Source organism: Adiantum capillus-veneris, chromosome 16 (genome assembly GCF_014529385.1).
Source record: "Adiantum capillus-veneris isolate H3 chromosome 16, ASM1452938v2, whole genome shotgun sequence".
Taxonomy (NCBI): domain Eukaryota; kingdom Viridiplantae; phylum Streptophyta; class Polypodiopsida; order Polypodiales; family Pteridaceae; genus Adiantum; species Adiantum capillus-veneris.
The window spans coordinates 74,601,460-74,620,704 of NC_140946.1; the positions used below are offsets into that span (position 1 = coordinate 74,601,460).

The window sequence follows — 19,245 nt, forward strand, 5'->3', positions numbered from 1 at the left end:
GGTTAGCACTCAGAGAGGCCACTTGGTTGGGAGTAGGCCTCATGTTTCTTGGGGTCCCATGGCAGCAGGTCCAGCGCGCTCTCTAGGTGACTGGCTAGAGTTCACAGGTTTGTCAGAGGAGGTGCAGGTTGTCCAGCTACAGGGCATGAGAGGGGTTCAGAGCATGTGTCAGGACATCTCAGAGTCAGTTCCAGTTGATTGGCTCACGCCTCTCGAGCCAGTAGCACCCCGGTGGATGGGAGCCTTCACACTGGAGGTTCTCATTTCAGTCAGGGCTTGCTCAGAGACTGTCTCGGCCCTGTTCTTCGAGCTTCAGGGTGGGGGACGATTACAGAGAGTTGCAGTAGAGGCCCCGCAGGTAGCAGAGTGTTGTTTCGAGAGGATCCGAGTTGTGGGCATCTGTGGGAGGACTTGCGTCATAGACCCTGTCCCAGCAGCTCTTGAGACAGGACACTGGAGGCTATGGGCTTGGGAGTGCTGTCCACTGGCACGAGTACAGTGGGATCCTGGTGAGTGGCTATGGAGGGACCCATTCTCTTCTGCAGACCGCCCAGGAGTCCCTTTCTTTCAGTACACTGTTCGGCTTGGACGTCATATACTTGCAGCACAGAGAGAGGCCCGCCCCGCTGCAGCACGTCATTGGCAGGAGGAGGGTCTCACAGTTGAGTTCTTGGCAGCTTTTTGGCAAAGGCTGTGGGACTCCAGACAGCCGAGGCGCGTCACCTTGTTCCAGTGGTTGGTTGCACACAGAGCCACAGCAGTAGGAAGCTGGCTTGTACATAGTGGTCTCTCGGCCGCATGTACAGCCTGTGACCAGTTGGTGGAGAGTCAGCGACACTGTCTTTGGGACTGTCCCTCGGCCCAGCAGGTGTGGCTACGAGTTCTTCGGCTGATGCCTGCCCTCTCCACGGCTCGACAGTACACTTGGGGGGCGGCGGCTTGGTCCACCCTCACGGGCCCGGCACTTCAGTTTGAGCTATCTTCCACCAGCAGGATGATAGTGATAAGGGGGGTCGACCTACACTCCAACCTGCTACAGACCTTACTCCACAGGAGTGGAGCAGTGAGAGAGCGGAGTGTTGGGAGCTGATCAGCGGCCTAGCTCTCTGGTTCATCTGGCGGGCCCGTTGTTTCCGCATCTTTGAGGCTCGCCTTGTACCACCAGCAGAGACTGTTCGTGACTTTTGGCTAGAGCTGATCCATACTCTCAGAGGACAGCTTGAGGGACTACAGGGCAGCTCCGACCGCATGCGGGAGCGCCGCGAGGCTTTCCTTCGACTCTGGTGTCCTGGGCCGTTTTACTCCATGGTCCAGGGGGTGCTCAGATGGCACTACTGTCCACCTGTGTGGCTTTTCCCTCCTCCCATCTCTTGATTTAGCCCCATTGTATATATGTTGTTTTTTCATTGGGAGAGTCTCCCCATCATGCTTGTTGTAGCCCTCTCTTGCAGAGGTGGATGTAGCCCTATGGGCAGCTTTCATTAACTAATAGAAGGATCTTTTTCTTGAAAAAAAAAAAAAAGTCAAAAATAGGGAAAATAGGCTAAATGCATTGGACAATTCCCTTGAAGGATTCTGATGGGAATGCTTATGATCATGCTGTGTGCAACCAGAGGATATGCATCTACACTAAGTGACTGGGCATGCACAGCAGGGTGGAAAGGTACGGAGTGTACGGTACGTAATCAGTACGTAAGGTACGTACTTCTGTACGGATCGGCCTTTAAGGTACGTGACCAGTACGTAACATTTGTAACAACAAAAAGAATAGTGACTTTAGCCTTTTTCAGCCCATACATACTAGGAACTACATAGAGTCTAGACATAGATACTACTTCAAACATCCATTAGATACTGCTTCAATGTCCATTAGATACTGCTTCAAATGTTATCCGTACTTAACTCTTAGAAAAAGACAGAAAAATGTTATCCGTCTTTTTGCTTCAAATGTTATCCGCAAAAAGATTTATCTGCTTCAAATGTTATCCGTACTTAACTCTACCATCAAAAAGATAGAAAAATGGGAATACACTATATGATACAATAAACTTTAGTCCATTGCCCAATGGCAAGATGCCCCTAAAAAACAAAAAAACAAAAAAACAAAAAAAAAATTTGTGAAAGAGGAGGAAAAAAAAAGAAAAGAAAAGAAAAGAAAAAAAGCGTACACTACCTATCCGTACGTACGGAACCGTACCATACGGCTGTACCGTGCTGTACGGATCAATACGTACGTACGGATGCAGCCTTGATGCACGGTCTACGAATAGACTCACAAAAGTGCCAGATCATTTCTAAATCTAGATTGACTGGACTGATTGAACCCTTGTCATGTTGTAGCTTGTCCACCGACACATAGGGTTGGATGTGTCATGTGACACACTGCTTTTCTGTACAATTGATGCCGCAAATGCCAGGCGTCCGTACAGCAGGACACGTCAGCCACAAACCTGCCACGTCAGCATTTTCCATGCGGGGGTTCTTGCAAGAGAGGGTGTGTGTGTGTATGTACTGGGCAGCCACGTCACCAGTTTGTGACACGGTGCACGCATAAGGGGGGTAGGGGAGCATCATATCGTGCGCTGGGGCACTGCTTGTCTTGCCCTTTTTAATGCAGATCTTGGCCGCTTTTGCTTTTTGGTAAAGAAGAATAGCATTAGTTCAGGGATGCCTTCTTTTTGAAGGTGAGGATTGGGCCTCATGGAGCTCTCTTCTTTTGAGGTTGGCAAAATTGGTGTTGCACTAACCAAGTAAATACTCTCAGCTACAGAAAGAGCGAATTTGAAGTTTCTAGAGAAATCATCTGCCAACAGAGAGAAGAAATTCAGGTTATCAACTATCTATCACTTTTGTACGTTTTTCTGCAGTAGGATATCCCTCACAATTTGTTTACCAGCTAGCTTTAGTTGTAGAGAGGTAATTCGAAGGTTGCATTTGGTGAATCGTTGTTAGCTACTGTCATTGATATAAGAGACTAGATATTTATTGCAAGAGCATCATACCTTAAAACACTTTAGGTGATGTGCCACGGTGAGGCTCGTCTATTCTACAAGAAGGTTAAAAAATTCCTGGTGCTTGAGGACCTAAAAGTATGCCTTTTCCTTCTCTTGCTGGAAATCAAGCACTTGATATAAGGCCCTACCCAGGCCTCGCAACTTTCTTCTACAAAAAACAGTCATTAAGGAAATTAATAAGTTGCTTTGATGGACGTGTCCTTGTAAGCTGACTAAAACCTTTAACTTGTTGCGACATTGAGTTTTTTAACCAGTTTATATGCTTATATTCAGATGCATTGCAATTAAACATGCTCTTCACTTGTTTTGTTTATGGCAGGCTAAACTTTTTTGTAACTCCATCCCGATTCCAATTTCAAAATTCACAGCCTATTGGCATAGCATCTAGGTTTCAGAAGAGGACAAGGACATCTTTTATAACGTGCAAACAGGTGAGATTTGCTTGTTTTGATTGAAAAATTGGTACTCCAAATATGTTTAGTGTAAGATTAATCAAGAACCGTTCTAGTGTAGAGGATCAAACAGTATTTATCTCCTGCTTTATGCTAGTTGACAGTGAGCATTTCATCAGGCAGGCCAAGATGTGGATTCAAAAGTAAGGCTTGGTTTAGATGAATGGATCAAGAAAAATGACGAAAGGGTGCGGGCTGCTCAAGCCCTTCTTGGTACCTCCTCTTTCCTGCTTGTGCTTCTTAATAGAACCCTTTCAGGAATTGCTCCAGTTGTGGATGCAAGCAGGTTTTATGTTTTGCTGCTTATTTAAGCTTTCTATTTTCTTTTGTAAAGATGGAGTTCTTTTTTGCCACAGTTTAATTTGGAAATTTTTGTTTTAGTGCGCAGTCAAGAGGGGATATCATAGCAGTTGTGTTATCAGCAACATTGGTGCTTACAGGACTAGTGTGGATCTCCGTCAAGCCCAAAAAGCTTATTCATGTGAGCATGCTTTAATGGTTTCATGGGTTGAAGATAGGAGACCTCATATTGGTTCTGAATACTTTCTATGACATGGTGGGCAGGTTGAATTAGATGGAATTAGCTGCCTCAGACTAGAGGAGTCGTTACCGGCAAGTGCTGCAGCAGAAGTTATGTGGTATGTTGATATTGCTGTTTTGTCTACTGTCAACCCGAGATGTGCTTAAGACAACATGTGCTCTTGACGTGCAAGAGCAGAATTTCTTGCTTTCAGTAAACTCGAACTTGATTTACAATGAGTTTTGGAAATTTATTCTTGGCATGCTAGCTTATACCTTTCTGCAATGATGTCATGCGTATGCCTTTGTAATATGCATGGATATTGAACAAGAAATCATCGCACAACTTATCCTTTCATTGTCTACTTATATGAAGCCTTAGCATGAAACTGACTACAAGGTTATGAACGGTGCAGGGCCTGGGAGGCATTGAAAAGCATTTCGTGTTGCCGAGGTTTTGTCATTGTTTACAAGGGCTGTTGTGTGCTTCAAGCCGGTTTGGCATCTGTAGTCCAAGGAGAGGCAAAGACTGTAGACTCATTGAACCTGGTCAAGGGGTCTTTGTGTGAGGCAGCATGGCGCTCTGGAAAGCGTATGTCTTAAGTCTTGGGTATCCAGAGCTCTCATTTGTTTGACACACATGCACCTGTATTGACACATCAAATGTCTGACATGCATGTAGTTTCATGTACCTTAAGCAATGGATTTATGTAGAGATTGTAATTGATTATTGCAGAAAACTATTTGGCAGACCTTTCTTTGTATCCAGGGCGATTTGAGTTGAGCTTTTTCCCACCAAATACGCAGGTTGGCTGTGGATGACCTTGGCTGGATGGTTCTTACTTTTCCTAGTTTTCACACATTTTGCTTTACTGTAGCAGGCTGTTATTCTTCAGCCACTTGGAGATGACGGCATTATGATAGTAGCAGGTGATACGGTTAGAGGTTTTGGACCAACAGATCAGGTAAAAGGTGCCTCATTTCTATCATTGCGTACAAGCACTGATTTGTATGTATGGGTGTAACATTTTCCTTTTCATCCTCATGGTTGGTTGCTTACTTAGTCATGGATATTATATATTGGTGAAAAGCTCGATGCTACTCTCGGAAAATTCCCTTTCACAACTTGTAAGTGCTTATTGGTTTTAGGCTTAGCCATTTAGTTTACTTTAATGCTCAACATGTGTTCTTAAATGCAATCAGGTGGTGTTAAGTCCAGATAACGAAGTACCCCTTGGGTGTCTTCAACAGTAAAGCCAACAAACATTCTGCAGACATTCTCAACAAACTGGCTGATGTTGTTGTTAATGCATGACAGATACTCTTGCTGAATATTATTTTTGCATACATTAGTGCTAAACTGTTGAAAGCATGCATACATTATGTTGATATATGATAAAAAGCAATTGCATATGGATGTTGTATAAGCTTGTGTGTCGGGCTAATCGGTGCTACAAGGATTTCACAAGTGGGTAACCCCTTCAATTTTCTAAAAAATGTTAATGTTGAGTGCATCTTTTCACTGCCCGAGCTTTTTCAAATGATCAGCGTTCATTTTCAGGCCTTGAGAGAAGAAAAGGTGTAAATTTTGGATATTGATGAGTAGGGCGGAGGCAGCTGCCTGCGCCCTCATCCGAACCCAGCCTAAGAAGCATAGTGAAGCCACGATCTGGCCGCCTTTGCTCCTCGTGACCTGGCTCCCTTGGCGCAGTCTGGCCGCCTCTGCTCTCCACGACCCTGCGACCATCTACATCTGCGCCATCCTACACTTTGCCCCTCCACTTGCCCTTGTCTCAGCTGCAGCCTCTCAAGCCTGGCCCCCTCTCATCTTCAGTGACCTGGCTCCTCAGAAGATCCTATGGGCTGGTTCCCTGCTTCCCTGCAGGCAAGTCTCCCCAGAAGATCCTGGCTTTGCGACTTCAACCGGCTTCTTTGTCTTCATCAGCTTCTTTGTCTTCTTGCCCGCTTTCCAAGCTACCTCCCTACCTTTCTCAACAATGAGCCTGTCAGGACACTTGTCTCTGTGTGGAGAAGGTTGCCTCCGTGCTGCAGATCCCTTGCACTCGTTCGGGCATTTCTCCCTATGTTGATCCTGCTGGTTCGTTGGTGCTTTTCAGTTTCTGGTTTGATCTTTCCTCTTTGGTTCCTGTTTTGTTTTTCTTTATGGGTGTGTGTCCCCCTCTGTTGGCTTGCTTCCGGGTGTGCATGAGTTTGAGTGCATGCAGGTGTGTGCGTGTGGAACTTGCTGATGCCATGGTCTCACATTATGGACAGGTTTTTATTGCTCCTCCTCAGCCATCTAAAGCGGTTTGTCAAGCACGACAGTTGTTGCCCTCTCATGCACAACCAATCATTCCTTCTCAGGATGCATAATGCCTCGAGGAACCTTTTATAGATTCTGAATTGCATTTTGTGTTGCTTGCATTGGGCCGTTGGCGATCCCCTGGCTGGGATGGGCTTAATGTGGAGTTCTTCCTCTCCTATTGGGAGACTCTCAAAGAGCCTTTGCTTTTCATGATGAATGTAGTATGGGAGAAACAAGACTTGCCAGTATCATGGAAAGAGGGTTAGCTTAAATTGCTGCCTAAGCAAGCGCTTTGTGAGAAATTTTCTCAGTGACGGGCAATTACTTTGATGCTTGTCATTTATAAGATATTGGCCAAGTTATTGGTGAACCGGATTAAAGATCACCTTCTTACAGCTGGCTCTAGATCTTGATTCTAAGATGTCTTGATTTTCATACTGCTATCATGCAACTTGCCCTGATTTCTATTTGGTGCTCATGCACGCACCCATGAAAAGGGCCTCGATGGCAAGTGTCTCTCTCTCTCTGCACACTCTCCGCATTCACAATCAGCTTGATAGGTTTTATATCGATCAACCAGGAGTCACATTTAATTGCTCTCTATGCATGGATTTGGTAGAACTCACTTTCATTGTAGTGTTTGTGTCCCTCGCTTTGGTGATTGTGTGATCCGTTGCCTTCTTACTGGGATGTTCACTACTCCTGCACAAAAAATCGGGTGCCACATGTCCAGCAAAATCATGGAAGTCATTGTGAAGGAAGGCATGGATGCTAGAAGGATTTGATGTAATCATTGTTTATGAGGGTGTCGCACATTTTGCTTTTCTACTTTTTTGCACTATATAAACTGAGCGTTATTCACCTTGTGGTTGCAGAGTGAACATGGCCACTCATCACCAACAACTAGGGATGGACTTTTCTTAGTATGGGTTTCCTCTTCCTGCTCGCATGGTTGCATCTATAGCCTGGGAGCTACTCTCATGCCTCGCTTCAATGCCCAATCTAGTATGCAATAATCCAGCCGAAACACTTTGATCATCTTTGGTGTGCTAGTGTGAAGTCCTATATAGCATGTCACTATTAGGGATGGCTCTGATAATGATATGTTGGGCCTATGGTGTTGGGGAATATTTGGTGCAAATTACTAAGGCTTGGAAAGACTCTACAAGGTCATAAGGCTCTATAGTGACTTGTCTGTAACAACTGGAGGTCAACAACCATGTGGAGGTCAACAACCTCTGTGACTAGTGCATGGTGTTGAACACATGCAAAAACTATATAGCCACCTACATCACTAGAAATTCCTACAAGGATGACTCCACCAAGGCAATATTTTTCATAGATTCATTGTTAATTTGAGTCTTACCATACCCCGAGCGATATTTTTTGAGTTGGACCTGAGCATAAACTCGCGTGCAACTTTCTATAGAAAACATATTTGTATAGGTGTACATATGAGTTGAACTCTGAATCAAGAAAAATGAAAACAACAACACACACAAGAATATCATGAATAACAATAGACTGAAGCAAAAAACGATATACAACATCAAAACAAAAAACATGTGATGGTATGTCACCCTCATCATCAACATCTACAGAGGTATATGCCTCCTCTTGGTTTCACATTTTAGGGAAAAGCAAGGACACCACAAAATCTATGATCAAAGGCTCATCGATATCAACTATAGCACATGGCCATTCAAATGATAAGAATGTAGCCAATAAAGGAGTTGTACCATATCCTAGCTCCAAACACATACCTCTACATCTACAAAGCAACTCCACAAAGGCTACAACAAAAACTTGGCTCCATTGCAACCCACTACACCGCTCTCCAAACTTTGGTTGGTGCTTTATCTCCATCTCAAACTCCTCATTGATTTCCCCTCACAAAGGATCCCACTTTTCTTTGATTTCATCTTCAAACCAAAAATAAAATAAAATTCATGTAGCAAAGAAAGTAAAAAAGTACCAAATTTTAAGAAAGAAAAAAGATCCTTGAACTCACTTCTCACAAGTGTTTGCTCTCTTTTAAACATTCTCCACAACAAAATGATGAAATCCCTCTTTTCTTGCGTACATACTTCTTTTGCAAAGGTATCTTTCAACCCACTTTGATAATCTCTCAGTCCCCTAACTCTAGCATAAGGAATCAACTTGCACAATGTCACAAATGGACAATCAAAGAAGTTGAACTTACGTGTGCTTTGCAATACATCGACACCTATGCCCATGTAAATATTATGCTCCTCACTAATCTCTACGGCAATTGCAGTGCTCTAATCATTTACTTGTTAAGGTTACATATGGAATCTCAAGCGAACTGCCCAATGTGATTCAAAAATTTATTTTGGCTTTTAGGTATTTATATTACTTATTTGTCAAAGTTTGGGTAGGAAAATTTACTTATGTGGGTATATATGTAGCCCATTGGCCCCATTGTACATGTGTCAGTTATTCATTGCCAAGGTTGATTATTTCAGGAGACTCTCTCTCTCTCTCTCTCTCTCTCTCTCTCTCTCTCTCATGCTTTCTCCCCTTTGTCTCTATTCTTCCTCATCGTCGACTTTGACATCATTTCTTATGCAAAAATTGTTTTCTTCAGGAGCAAGAATGTCATCAACCTCATGCACATACCCCTGCCCTACCTCCGTAGAATGAATTTCATCCTCTTGAGTGTCATGACCCTCAGCCATCTTTGTTGCTGACATTAATGACACTTGATCATTGCTCAAGAGTTTGAAGAGGGACCTTTTCAAAGGTGTGTACCCTTCCTTGATCACCTACCAACACTCCTATCATGTGGACTTCTAATCCAAACTCAGCTACCCCATCAAAATATGCTCACTAATGTAACGGAACACTCAAAAAAGGATATTTCTGACGTTGACCCATAGTTGAGGGTCAAAATTACTCTCATGAATCTCAACTAGCTCAGCAGCAAGAGCCGTTGGATAGAATGGTAACAATTTCCAACCTCATGTGAGCACTCTTTGTCATAAAATTTATATTCACTCCAACATTATGCATCATGACAGAAGGACTCATGCAAAGACTAAGCATGCATATCCATGAGACACCTGAAATCAAAGTAAAAACGGCAAACAATAGCAAGGCTAGGTGCGTAGGCATTTGTAATTTTCTTTTTTGCAGAGGCCGTTGACATTGAGAAGGTAGCGGATTTTTATGTTATGTCGACCAAGGGAAGTGGCTATCCATTATCCTGGGAAGACCATGACTAATGAAAATGCGAGCTTTGCAGGATTGAGACAATGGAAAGTTGATTTGTAGGAATGACAATCATAGAAAGGTTGTCTTCGACATGAAGGAGCAACATCATGAGGAGCTCCGTGAGGAATCATCACAAACTGAGACGGAGGAAGAGCGGATTGTTAGCACTTTAGAAGAAGAAGGTAGCGGTAGGACTACAGAAGAAGAGTCTTCCATTGAAGTCATGGGGGTGAGGTTTAAGCCAAACAACCAAGAGACCTCTTGTCAAGGTTTGGAGGAGGTAGGTTCCCAAGGGAACCAAAATGTGCAAGAGGAAGGGATGATAGAAGGTATGCTATCAACAACACTTACAAAGGAAGAAAGAGAGGAGTTCAAATGTATGCTAAGGAAGTTTCCTATGCTTTTTGCTAAAGACTACACAGATGTGCGTGGAGTAGATGCTATTCAACACAAGATCGAGTTAAAGCCAGAGGCCACACCTAAGGCTCAAAAGCTACGAAGGCTAGGAGTCATCAAGGAGCATGCTCTACTCAAGGAAGGAAGGAAGCTTCTAGCAGGAGGTTTCATTTATCTAGTGGAGAATTCAGACTGGATCTCTCTCTTTGTTATCACTCCCAAGAAGAACAACAAGTGGAGGGTTTGTGTGGATTACCGTCCACTCAATGAGGCAAAAAAAAGAGATTACTTTCCCCTCCCATTTCAAGATGAGATACTAAATGAGGTAGCTGGTCACAAGAAGTACATTGTGTGCGATGGCTACTCAAGTTACTTTCAAATATGTATTGCATTAGAGGATCAGTTGAAAACAACCTTCATTACTCCTTGGGGTTGTTATGCTTTTAGAGTCATGCCATTTAGCCTAACAAATGCTCTTGCAACTTTCCAACGCTTCATGAACATGGTGTTTCAAGCATTCTTTGGAAAGTCCATTAGGGTTTTATTGATGATTTTTGCATTTATAGCTCAAAATCATTGCACCTACAAGGTAGGAGAAGGTTTGAAAAAACTTTACGACATGGGAGGTCAACGCAATCCTGACAGATGTCACATAGGTGATGATGAGGTGATCTTGTTAAGTCACAAGGTTTCCTATAAAGGCATTGAGGTGGATCCTTCAGGCTCTTATTGAGTTACCATCACCCAAGAATCTCGAAGAGGTTATCTCATTCATTCAAAAGGTGAAATATATATCCCGTTTCATTCAATTTAGCCTCACATTTACTTCACCCTTTGCAAAAGTTGACACAACAAGTTGAGTTTGTTTGGTCAGATGAGCTGGAAGATACTTTTATAACATTAAGTCATTCTATCAGAACTACCAACACTCATGCCTCCTTGTTGGGTGTACACATTTTTTTATAGCTCTAGTCTTGGAAAAGAAATAATCGACGTTGTTTTGCTACAACAAGATCCCCATAGTACCAGGATGCAACCCATCTACTTTTCTAGTAGGGTCATGAATGCTTTAGAGAGAGGCTACACAGAAGCAGAACTCATGATCCTTGCTCTCATGTTTGCGATGAGAAAGTTTAGATCTTACTTGCTACCAAAACTTTTTGCAATTCTCATTATAGAAAATTTGTTCCCTTGGGTGTCATCTCAAATGAATCTTAGTATTAGAATCTCAGAGTGGATTATGTAGTTGTAAGAGTTCCAATACTCTTTCAAGGTAGAAGATAGTGTGTGAGATTAAGGTGCCTAAAGTAAAGACCCTACCATTGCCGCCACCTAAAAGTATTCTTAATGATTTTACCTTGTTCTTTGATGGAGCTTTTCAACGAACCACATGAAAAGCAGGGGGAGGGCTAGTGTTGCTCAACCCAAGTGGAGAGGCAGTCATAAAGGAGAAGGTCAATATACCGGGTTCAACAAGCAACAATGAAGCAGAGTATGACATTTTACTTCATGGTTTGAAGATGTATATTAGTCAAGGTATACAATGACTCATGGTAGGGGGATGTACTTCTCATTGTGAAGCAAATCTTAGGCATTTGGGCATGCAAGAATGAAAACCTAAGTAAAGAATTTCATGTCATCCGTAGGTTGTTTAATCAATTTGAAGAAGTTCAATTGTATCATATTCCTAGGAAATAGAATGAAGATGTTGATTTACTTGCACAACATGTAGTTACATGTGTTGAGAAAGAAGTGCAAGTCATCATGGTGGCAACATCTATCAAGCAGACGAGATACCAGGGAATGGAGTCATTGGCTCCCATTATTGGCTACATTTTGGAGGGTGAGTTTCCACAAGGTTTCACAAAGGCTCCGAAGAAGAGGCTCATAAAGAAGGCAAGCGTTTATCTCTTCCTAGAAGTCTCCCTCTATCAAAGAGGGAAGGATCAAGTGTGTAAAAGAGTACCAACTATCAAGGAAATTCCAGCCATTCTAAAAGGTTTGCATGAAGAAACATGTGGTGGTCATTTTTCCCAAGAGTTAATTGTGAAGAAGATTTTGCTTGCGGGGTATGTTTGGCAAAGTCTGCAAGTGGATGTCCAGCATTGGTGTAAAAGCTGTCACAACCGTGAGGTAAATGGAAATAGAAGGTTGGTACATGGTCCAAGGCAAATCGTATTTGCAAATAGACCCTTTGAAAAGTGGGGCATTGATGCTATGGGTCCTCTGTCTAGAAAAAAAAATGGTAAACTCTATATTCTAGTGGGTATAGATTACATGACTAGGTGGGTAGAGGCTCAAAGTGTGGTAAGGGTAAATGAGAAAACAGTGAGTAGGTTTGTTTATACTAATATTTGTTGCAGATTTGGCACACCTTTGGAGATTGTTTTCGATAATGATCCAGGGTTTAGGAAGAGTTTACTCATGGAAGTTTGTGAAGAACTTCACATTCTATATCATCATAACATACCCTACTACCCACAATCAAATGGTTTGGTGGAGAAGGCTAATGGTGTCATTGCAGGCATCATTAAACAAGACAAAGTTGCGGAATGACTTCTTGGATGGTGCCTTGTGGACGTATTGAACCAAATATAGGGAAGCCACAGAGTTCATGCCATTTCACTTGGTCTATGGTCAAGAGGCTTTGCAAACAATTGAGTTCAACATTCCAACAATGCGACTTCATGGGAAAGTAGCACAAGATAATAAAAAAGCATGGATGGATCGACTTCTTATCTTAGCTAAGCTTGAGTGAAAAAGAGAAGCAGCTTATGAGTGCTACAAGAGGAAAGCTATGCAAGCAAAGGAGAAGCTTGATAAGAAGGTCAAGGACAAGGGTATCAAGGAAGCATTAGGAAGAGGATGGGGTATAGGAGGGCCTCTTTATTTGCCGTGAGCTTATGGAGGTGATTAACATTTTGACGAATAGGCATATGCCATGTGTGCAAGAATGGTGGGTGTATAAGAGATGTGTAAGAGTGGTCAAATGATGCACTTTTCCCTCCAAAAAGGAGGTGGAAAAGTTTATGATTTTTGGCTTTCCATAACTCCCACATATGATCTCCGATTTGAGCGGAGATAACAAATCTGCAATCTACGCATCACGCTCTTTCCATAGATATAGTACATGATATGGTTTTAATCGCTAGATTTTAAATTCCATTTTGGGAAAAAAATTTGAATTAAAAAAACTAGCCGTTTTTCTTGTTTGAATTTAAAAGCCGTCCTTTGAATACTTTCTTAATACGAAATGTTTGACTTCCTTAAACTGCCAAAGAAAGAGGCCCTCCTAAACCCCATTCTCTTCCTAATGGTGGGCTGGTATTAAGATATGACGATCGACTTGACAATAGGTTTGATGCCAAATTCAACACCAGATGGCAAGGTCCGTATGTGGTAAAAAAATATTTTAATTTGAGTTACTATCAGCTCATAGATTTGGACGGAAAGGAACACGCTAGGAAGGTGAATGGGTATCGGTTAAAACTCTACTTGAGTTGCATTCTACTATCGGATCTACAAAAGCAGGACCAAAGATCCACACCATCATGTAAGTATCGTCAATCGACGCATGTGTGCAACTCAAGCAAAGATGATGATAGGATACAAAACAAAGATCGCAATGAGCCAACAAAGATCACTGAGATATTGGAACCACTTTCATTAGAAAAGACGCCTTTTGATAGTACATGAATGTACTATCATCTTGGAGGAGGGCTAATGATAGCTGTTTTTTGGCTATTCAAAAGTATCATAGTGAGCTACCTCATCCTATCAAAATCACTCAAAACACTGTGGCTACCCTCACCCTTTCACTGTACATAGGCGTGTGTGAGTTAGAGGACTTTCTCCATATATCCTTAAAACCTTCAGCTAGCTAGTCATTGGGCTAGTTGAGCCAAAAAAATAAATGAAATATATATATATATTATGATCCATTTGCGTGTAAATATTTCATTGTATAAAGAGCCTAAAAATATGCTTTTTTTATTGTACTTATTTTTTGTATTTATTTAAATATTTTTATCTAGGTATGCATTATTTACCTAAGTATGTTATGTACATTGAATTATCGTTACCATGATTCTCTTACATTGTACATACTGTTTATTATATAAATAAATATTTTCATGCAAGCCTCTCCAAATCTTGGTGTGAACTCACTCTGAGAAAAATAAAAAATATATCTTTTACCCGATGATTCCCTTTTACTAAATTATCATTTTTATACATGCATTTTTTCTTACTTCTTGAAATAGTCATAAATCACGAATGGGAACCCTGTCATTTGATTTCCTATATTTTCATATTTTTTTTTCATTTTATATTTTTATACAACTGACACTATTTTAGATTCAACGAATTGTTTATATACTAACCTGTTTTTTTTCAACATAATCCATATATCATATTTGTGAATATTTCTAATCCATGCATATTTTCAAACTCTCAAGAATCTATTGGGTCATGCTCTCATGCAAGGAGGGGCTCACTTTTGGAAGATTATGCAAATTCAACAAAAGGGGAGCCACTTAAGACTTTTGTAGGAGAAAAAACAAGCATTTGGGTGGGACTTTTGGCATCGACCTCCACTCCGAATTTAAAAAAGTGACCAATTTGAAAAATTTAGCTCACAATCTAAATAATCACCTCAAACTTTTTCATAATTTTTAGAGCTGCCACCGATGAGATATGATTTTTTTGGTGGACCCCATTCTGTCCACTTCTTCTCACAAGTCACCCTAGTCTTCTCTCACCTTCCTTCACACTTCCACACACACACACACACACACACACACACACACACACACACACACACACACACACACACATACACTCATTTCTTTCTATCTCTCACTCAAATCTGCACCTTCCATGGTTTCTCTCACCTTCTTCACTAACCTCCCCTCTCACTTCCATAGCTCTCATATGAACTCTACATGTACATACACCATCTCTATGCCTCTCTCTATTACCTCTAAATCACAATTCCTTTTACGTCTTCTCCATATACATAAAATTCAGCATGTAAAACCTTGATAAATCTCTGCAAAGTAAAGGATTCTCATCAATCAAAATCATCACTTTCATCATGGTCTCAACCTTTGCGACAACGACGTAAGAAGAGAAGAAGAAGAAGAGGATCAGCAGTCATTTTTGAGAACCTACACAAGTAAGTTCAAAACTTCTTCAGAGATTCACCATCACAAGAATCACCTCACTTCGTTCAACAATCTTACTTTAACCATCCACCTCATTCTACCCATTGTAAATATATCATTAACTTTTTAATGATTATTAACACTAACCACTAACCTGCTAACACAATATAGCCATTGACCTAACCATAAAAAGCACCTCACCTCAAGACATGCACATAGTAAAATCTCTCTCTCTCTCCTTCTTTAATACTCTAATTTCACTCTATCTATTATCAATAATACCTTTCTCTTAAGCCCACATCCATGACTCAAGCAAACAAAGAAGGCCCGCAATGTTTTGATATTCAAAAGAAATTCTAATCTTGATTTGATTAGTGTGTAAATAAGGTTATCAATAACCTTAATGAGGAGTCTTCAACCTATAAATAGACCCCTCTCCTTCTTGTAAATCATCCCCAATCTCTCACATAGCACCCCAACACTATAGTGAGGAGAGACTTAGGTGTAGTCATCACCTTGTGAGCTTCACACTTGGTGTGAAAGAATCTTTGATGCTACACGTTGCAAAATGAGAGAGTGTGAGGGCCCTATCTCAAACCACTATTGTACATGCTCTTTCGCTATCAACAATTGAGGTTTTGGTGCTTCAAAGCCGTGCTTGGCTTCAAGATCTTCATCCTTCTACTTGTGCAAAGCTCTTTGGCAAATGCAAGGTGACTTGTGTCTTTTAAGTTTTATCATTTGAGCTTGTTTGAGAAAGTGCTTAGTTTGTTTTCATTGCTAAATTTTTGTCCTTTGTAAGAGGGTATTGTGGTGAGAGAGCTCCCACACCCTAAAACTCTGTGTGTGTGTGTGTGTGTGTGTGTGTGTGTGTGTGTGTGTGTGTGTGTGTGTGTGTGTTTTGGTAATGTTTAGCATTCACTACATTGGGTTAGTTTTTGTACAAGCTCTATGGTAGCATTGTAACGAACCATCTCCATTTTCAAGTTACAAACGAGGTATTATGCAAGTTCCATTTCTCTCTCTCTTCCCTTGCTCTAGCTCTCTCTTGCTCCATTTGGTGTGTGTCTTGGTGTGAGATTGTTTGTGTGTGTTTTGTTGCACCTCCTCTTGGTCGTGACAAGATCTCTCTCGCATCCTAGTTCACATCCCATAACTAGGTGATGCCCTTTCACTTGTTTGGTTGTGGGTTTGTTGCTCGTTTGTTGTTGTTGTTTCTTGCTTATGGTTGCCCAACCCCAATTGAGCAGCACGGGAGCCTTGAGGAGTGTTTTAGAGGTCGTGTCTCTTGTTGTCCCCATCCCAGACCGCCTCAATATTTAGAATGTGTCTTAGCGATGAGTATTTCTAGCAAATTGTAATATTTCGGTGATACATAGAAGGTATCCTAGCCATGGGTATTTCTAACAGATTGTAATATTTCATTGATAGGTAATCAATTCATGGGAAAGAGATTTAGTATTTCCAGTGATAGGTACTTAGTTAATGGGAGAGAGATTTAGAAGGGGGTTGCTATGCAAGAAACCACTCTCATCCAAGAGAAAACTCTTACATGACCCATTTGCTAAAGGAAAATTTATGGCAAAGGAGTAGTAACCTATCCAATCAATCCTTAGTAATGCTATTAACAAAATAGCCAAGGTACTTGCAAGGTTCCAGTTCCATACGCTTCTTGAGGGATAGTATTCTCAGTATTCATATACTCGAAAGAAAAAAGAGTATCAATGAGCCTATTGTAGGCAAGGATCCTATTTAGTCCCAAGCAAACCATAGCTAGTGAGACATAGAATTAATCTTCTAAGTTATAAGCACAAGTTTCCAATTTAGTTTATTGAAGTGATGTTAAAAGGCTAAGTTAGTAGTCTATGAAATTTTTTTGCATCAACGGATGAAGTGTGTGTGTGTGTGTGTGTGTGTGTGTGAGAGAGAGAGAGAGAGAGAGAGAGAGAGAGAGAGAGAGAGAGAGAGAGAGAGATCTTGAAGAAATGAGTGCAGGGGCAATGAATAGATTTAATTGTTTCAGACTCAAGATTTAGCATTGAAAAAACAATTCATGAGTTAGAGGGACCACCACTTCAAAATTTTGTGCTTCAAAGTAAGAATGAAGGTGCATTCCAATTTTTCTATATATATGAAGAACTAAAAATTATAAAAGTAGATGTCGTGGGTCTTCATCTTCAATGTTGAGCAAAAATTACCCTAAGCGCGTTTGAGAAACAATTGATGTAAACAAAACAGGAGTCATTGAGCCTCTCAGTTGTTATCCACGTCCAACTTAAAAACATCTAGATTAACTACTATCCTAAGCACCACAAACCTTTTGTGATCTGAAGTGTTAGGTATAAATCTTACTTTATTTATGATATAGACCCAAAACTATGTATTGCAATAGTAAGAAAGCTAGACTTATCTGCTTGTCAAAACCCATAACACTCATATTCTTGTCCAAAACCTTTGAGTTGAAATGCTTCAAGACAAATAATATACATATATATGAAATTATGCTTGTGTGTATTTTTGTGTGTTCATGCCATTTCTATATGGCATCAGACAACAAGAAGGTATTTTCACAAATACGGTTATATATTCGACTCATTTTTGTACATTATGGTTAAAATGAGCAATCAAATTTCTAGTAATCCTATACATCAAGATCACAAGTGTTTTTAAGGATGACTTAGGCCTTCATCTTCAAGGTAGAACTACATCTAAGATAAACCTCTTTAAGCAAAGGTAGATTTGTTGCTTGCATCCATATAAACAAGACAACACATTCATTAGCCTTGGATACATTGTACATGTGTCAAAGGATTTATCAATTATAATCCATGTATTACTTAAAAAGTGTTAGATTAGCTAATGTCCTAATTTAAAAGCGTTTTTCTTGAGGTGAAGTAAACTCATTTTTCCTTAGAAATGGTTTTTTAATAAATAAAATTCTATAAATCCCTCAAAAGGGCATCACTCCTTTTGAAGAAAATGGTTTAAGAAAAACTTTTTTGTGAATATTTTGTGAATTTTTCTTATGTTATAAATTTTTTGTTTTTCCAAAAGAAATTGTAAAATTATTATTTTTCTGTACAAAGAATTAAATAAATTTATGGTTTTAATGTTTCGAGACTGAGTCACATTCAATCTTCAAAGTTGTACTTTTGAGTCAAAAGAAGACTAAGCAACCTAACTCACACTCAAAGTAGTACCAAGATAATCATCAGAGCCTTCACCGAGTTTGTCCAACCATCCAATAGGTACAATCATTTTATATAGAGTCCTTGATTGACACTTTCAAACATCAAAATATACCAATGCAAAACCCCATAAGGATTTGGTCTAATAACACCACTTTATGAATTATGCTACATGCAAAGAGTATTCAAAAAAACCTAAGGTGACATCAATGTTAGTGCAGTGATGTGATGTTCTCAACTTCTAAAAAATCAGAACTAGATAACTCATTTCTCTTTCAAAGCATTCTCTGACAAAGACAATAATTCCCAGCCAATAACACAATGGGTTTATTCAATTAGGAATTTGGGAGAGTACTTCATGATGACATGAGAGTTAGGACTTCCCCTCCCAAAACATAATCACCACAAGCACATAATTGTTAAGGGGAAAACACATGAGTGCTAAGAGAAGGTGTTGCCACCACACATGAATCTCATATAAAGAAGACTCAACCAGGTAAATAGGTAAAAGGAGCATATCACATGCTAACTCTATGTTTGAAACAAAGAAGACCTACCAGATGCAAGTCAAAACTAGCAATGCACACAACAAAATGCTAGAGCATAGCCTTAGTGTAGATCAAAGTAAGACAGTAGTATCAATAAAAGTGAAACCAGTAGCATATGTAAGTCAGAAACTGCAAGTGAGTTCAAGAGCAAGGAAAAAAACTAGTAAAATAAAATCAAGGGAGGAAAAAGTAAACTAGGGTAAAATCATTTTAATGCAATTAGAGGCAACCATGTAGGCCCAAAAGCCAGGATGATCAAGTTCCTAGAAATCAACAAGATACCGAAATAAATTCCATCACAAGCAATCCATTATGGGTCTAGATCAGAAAAGAGCTTCTCAGTGTCAATTTGAAAGTTTTTAGAAGTTATTAACAAGGCCAATAACCACATGGTTTTGTAGATGAACTGAGAAAAGGATACAAC

General features: G+C 40.5%; 2 protein-coding genes across 2 annotated transcripts in view; both read left to right on the top strand.

The window, feature by feature from the left end:
• LOC147439286 (protein COFACTOR ASSEMBLY OF COMPLEX C SUBUNIT B CCB4, chloroplastic-like) overlaps positions 1–5,412 on the top strand; it is a 113,302-nt gene extending 107,890 nt beyond the window's left edge. The window contains exons 3-11 of the mRNA XM_086483996.1: positions 3,334–3,445; positions 3,586–3,752; positions 3,848–3,947; positions 4,031–4,104; positions 4,402–4,577; positions 4,722–4,792; positions 4,867–4,950; positions 5,050–5,113; positions 5,189–5,412. Of these exons, the coding sequence (XP_086340122.1) occupies positions 3,334–3,445; positions 3,586–3,752; positions 3,848–3,947; positions 4,031–4,104; positions 4,402–4,577; positions 4,722–4,792; positions 4,867–4,950; positions 5,050–5,113; positions 5,189–5,208 (868 nt within the window). The 3' untranslated portion in view covers positions 5,209–5,412. The remainder of the gene's footprint in view (positions 1–3,333; positions 3,446–3,585; positions 3,753–3,847; positions 3,948–4,030; positions 4,105–4,401; positions 4,578–4,721; positions 4,793–4,866; positions 4,951–5,049; positions 5,114–5,188) is intronic.
• A 135-nt stretch (positions 5,413–5,547) lies between these two features.
• LOC147439287 (uncharacterized) lies at positions 5,548–7,753 on the top strand. The gene is made up of 4 exons (XM_086485153.1): positions 5,548–5,937; positions 6,038–6,083; positions 6,260–7,076; positions 7,166–7,753. The coding sequence occupies exons 1-3, from the start codon at positions 5,584–5,586 to the stop codon at positions 6,286–6,288; spliced, it is 429 nt and encodes a 142-aa protein (XP_086341279.1). The 5' UTR covers positions 5,548–5,583; the 3' UTR covers positions 6,289–7,076; positions 7,166–7,753.
• Positions 7,754–19,245: the final 11,492 nt, after the last annotated feature.

Excerpts from the sequence above, each read along its gene's own strand:
- LOC147439287 (XM_086485153.1), top strand. The coding sequence starts at position 5,584 with ATGAGTAGGGCGGAGGCAGCTGCCTGCGCCCTCATCCGAACCCAGCCT. Across the intron at positions 5,938-6,037 it reads TTGTCTTCATCAGCTTCTTT|ATCCCTTGCACTCGTTCGGG; the intron begins GTCTTCTTGCCC and ends TCCGTGCTGCAG. Across the intron at positions 6,084-6,259 it reads TCCCTATGTTGATCCTGCTG|GTTTTTATTGCTCCTCCTCA; the intron begins GTTCGTTGGTGC and ends CATTATGGACAG.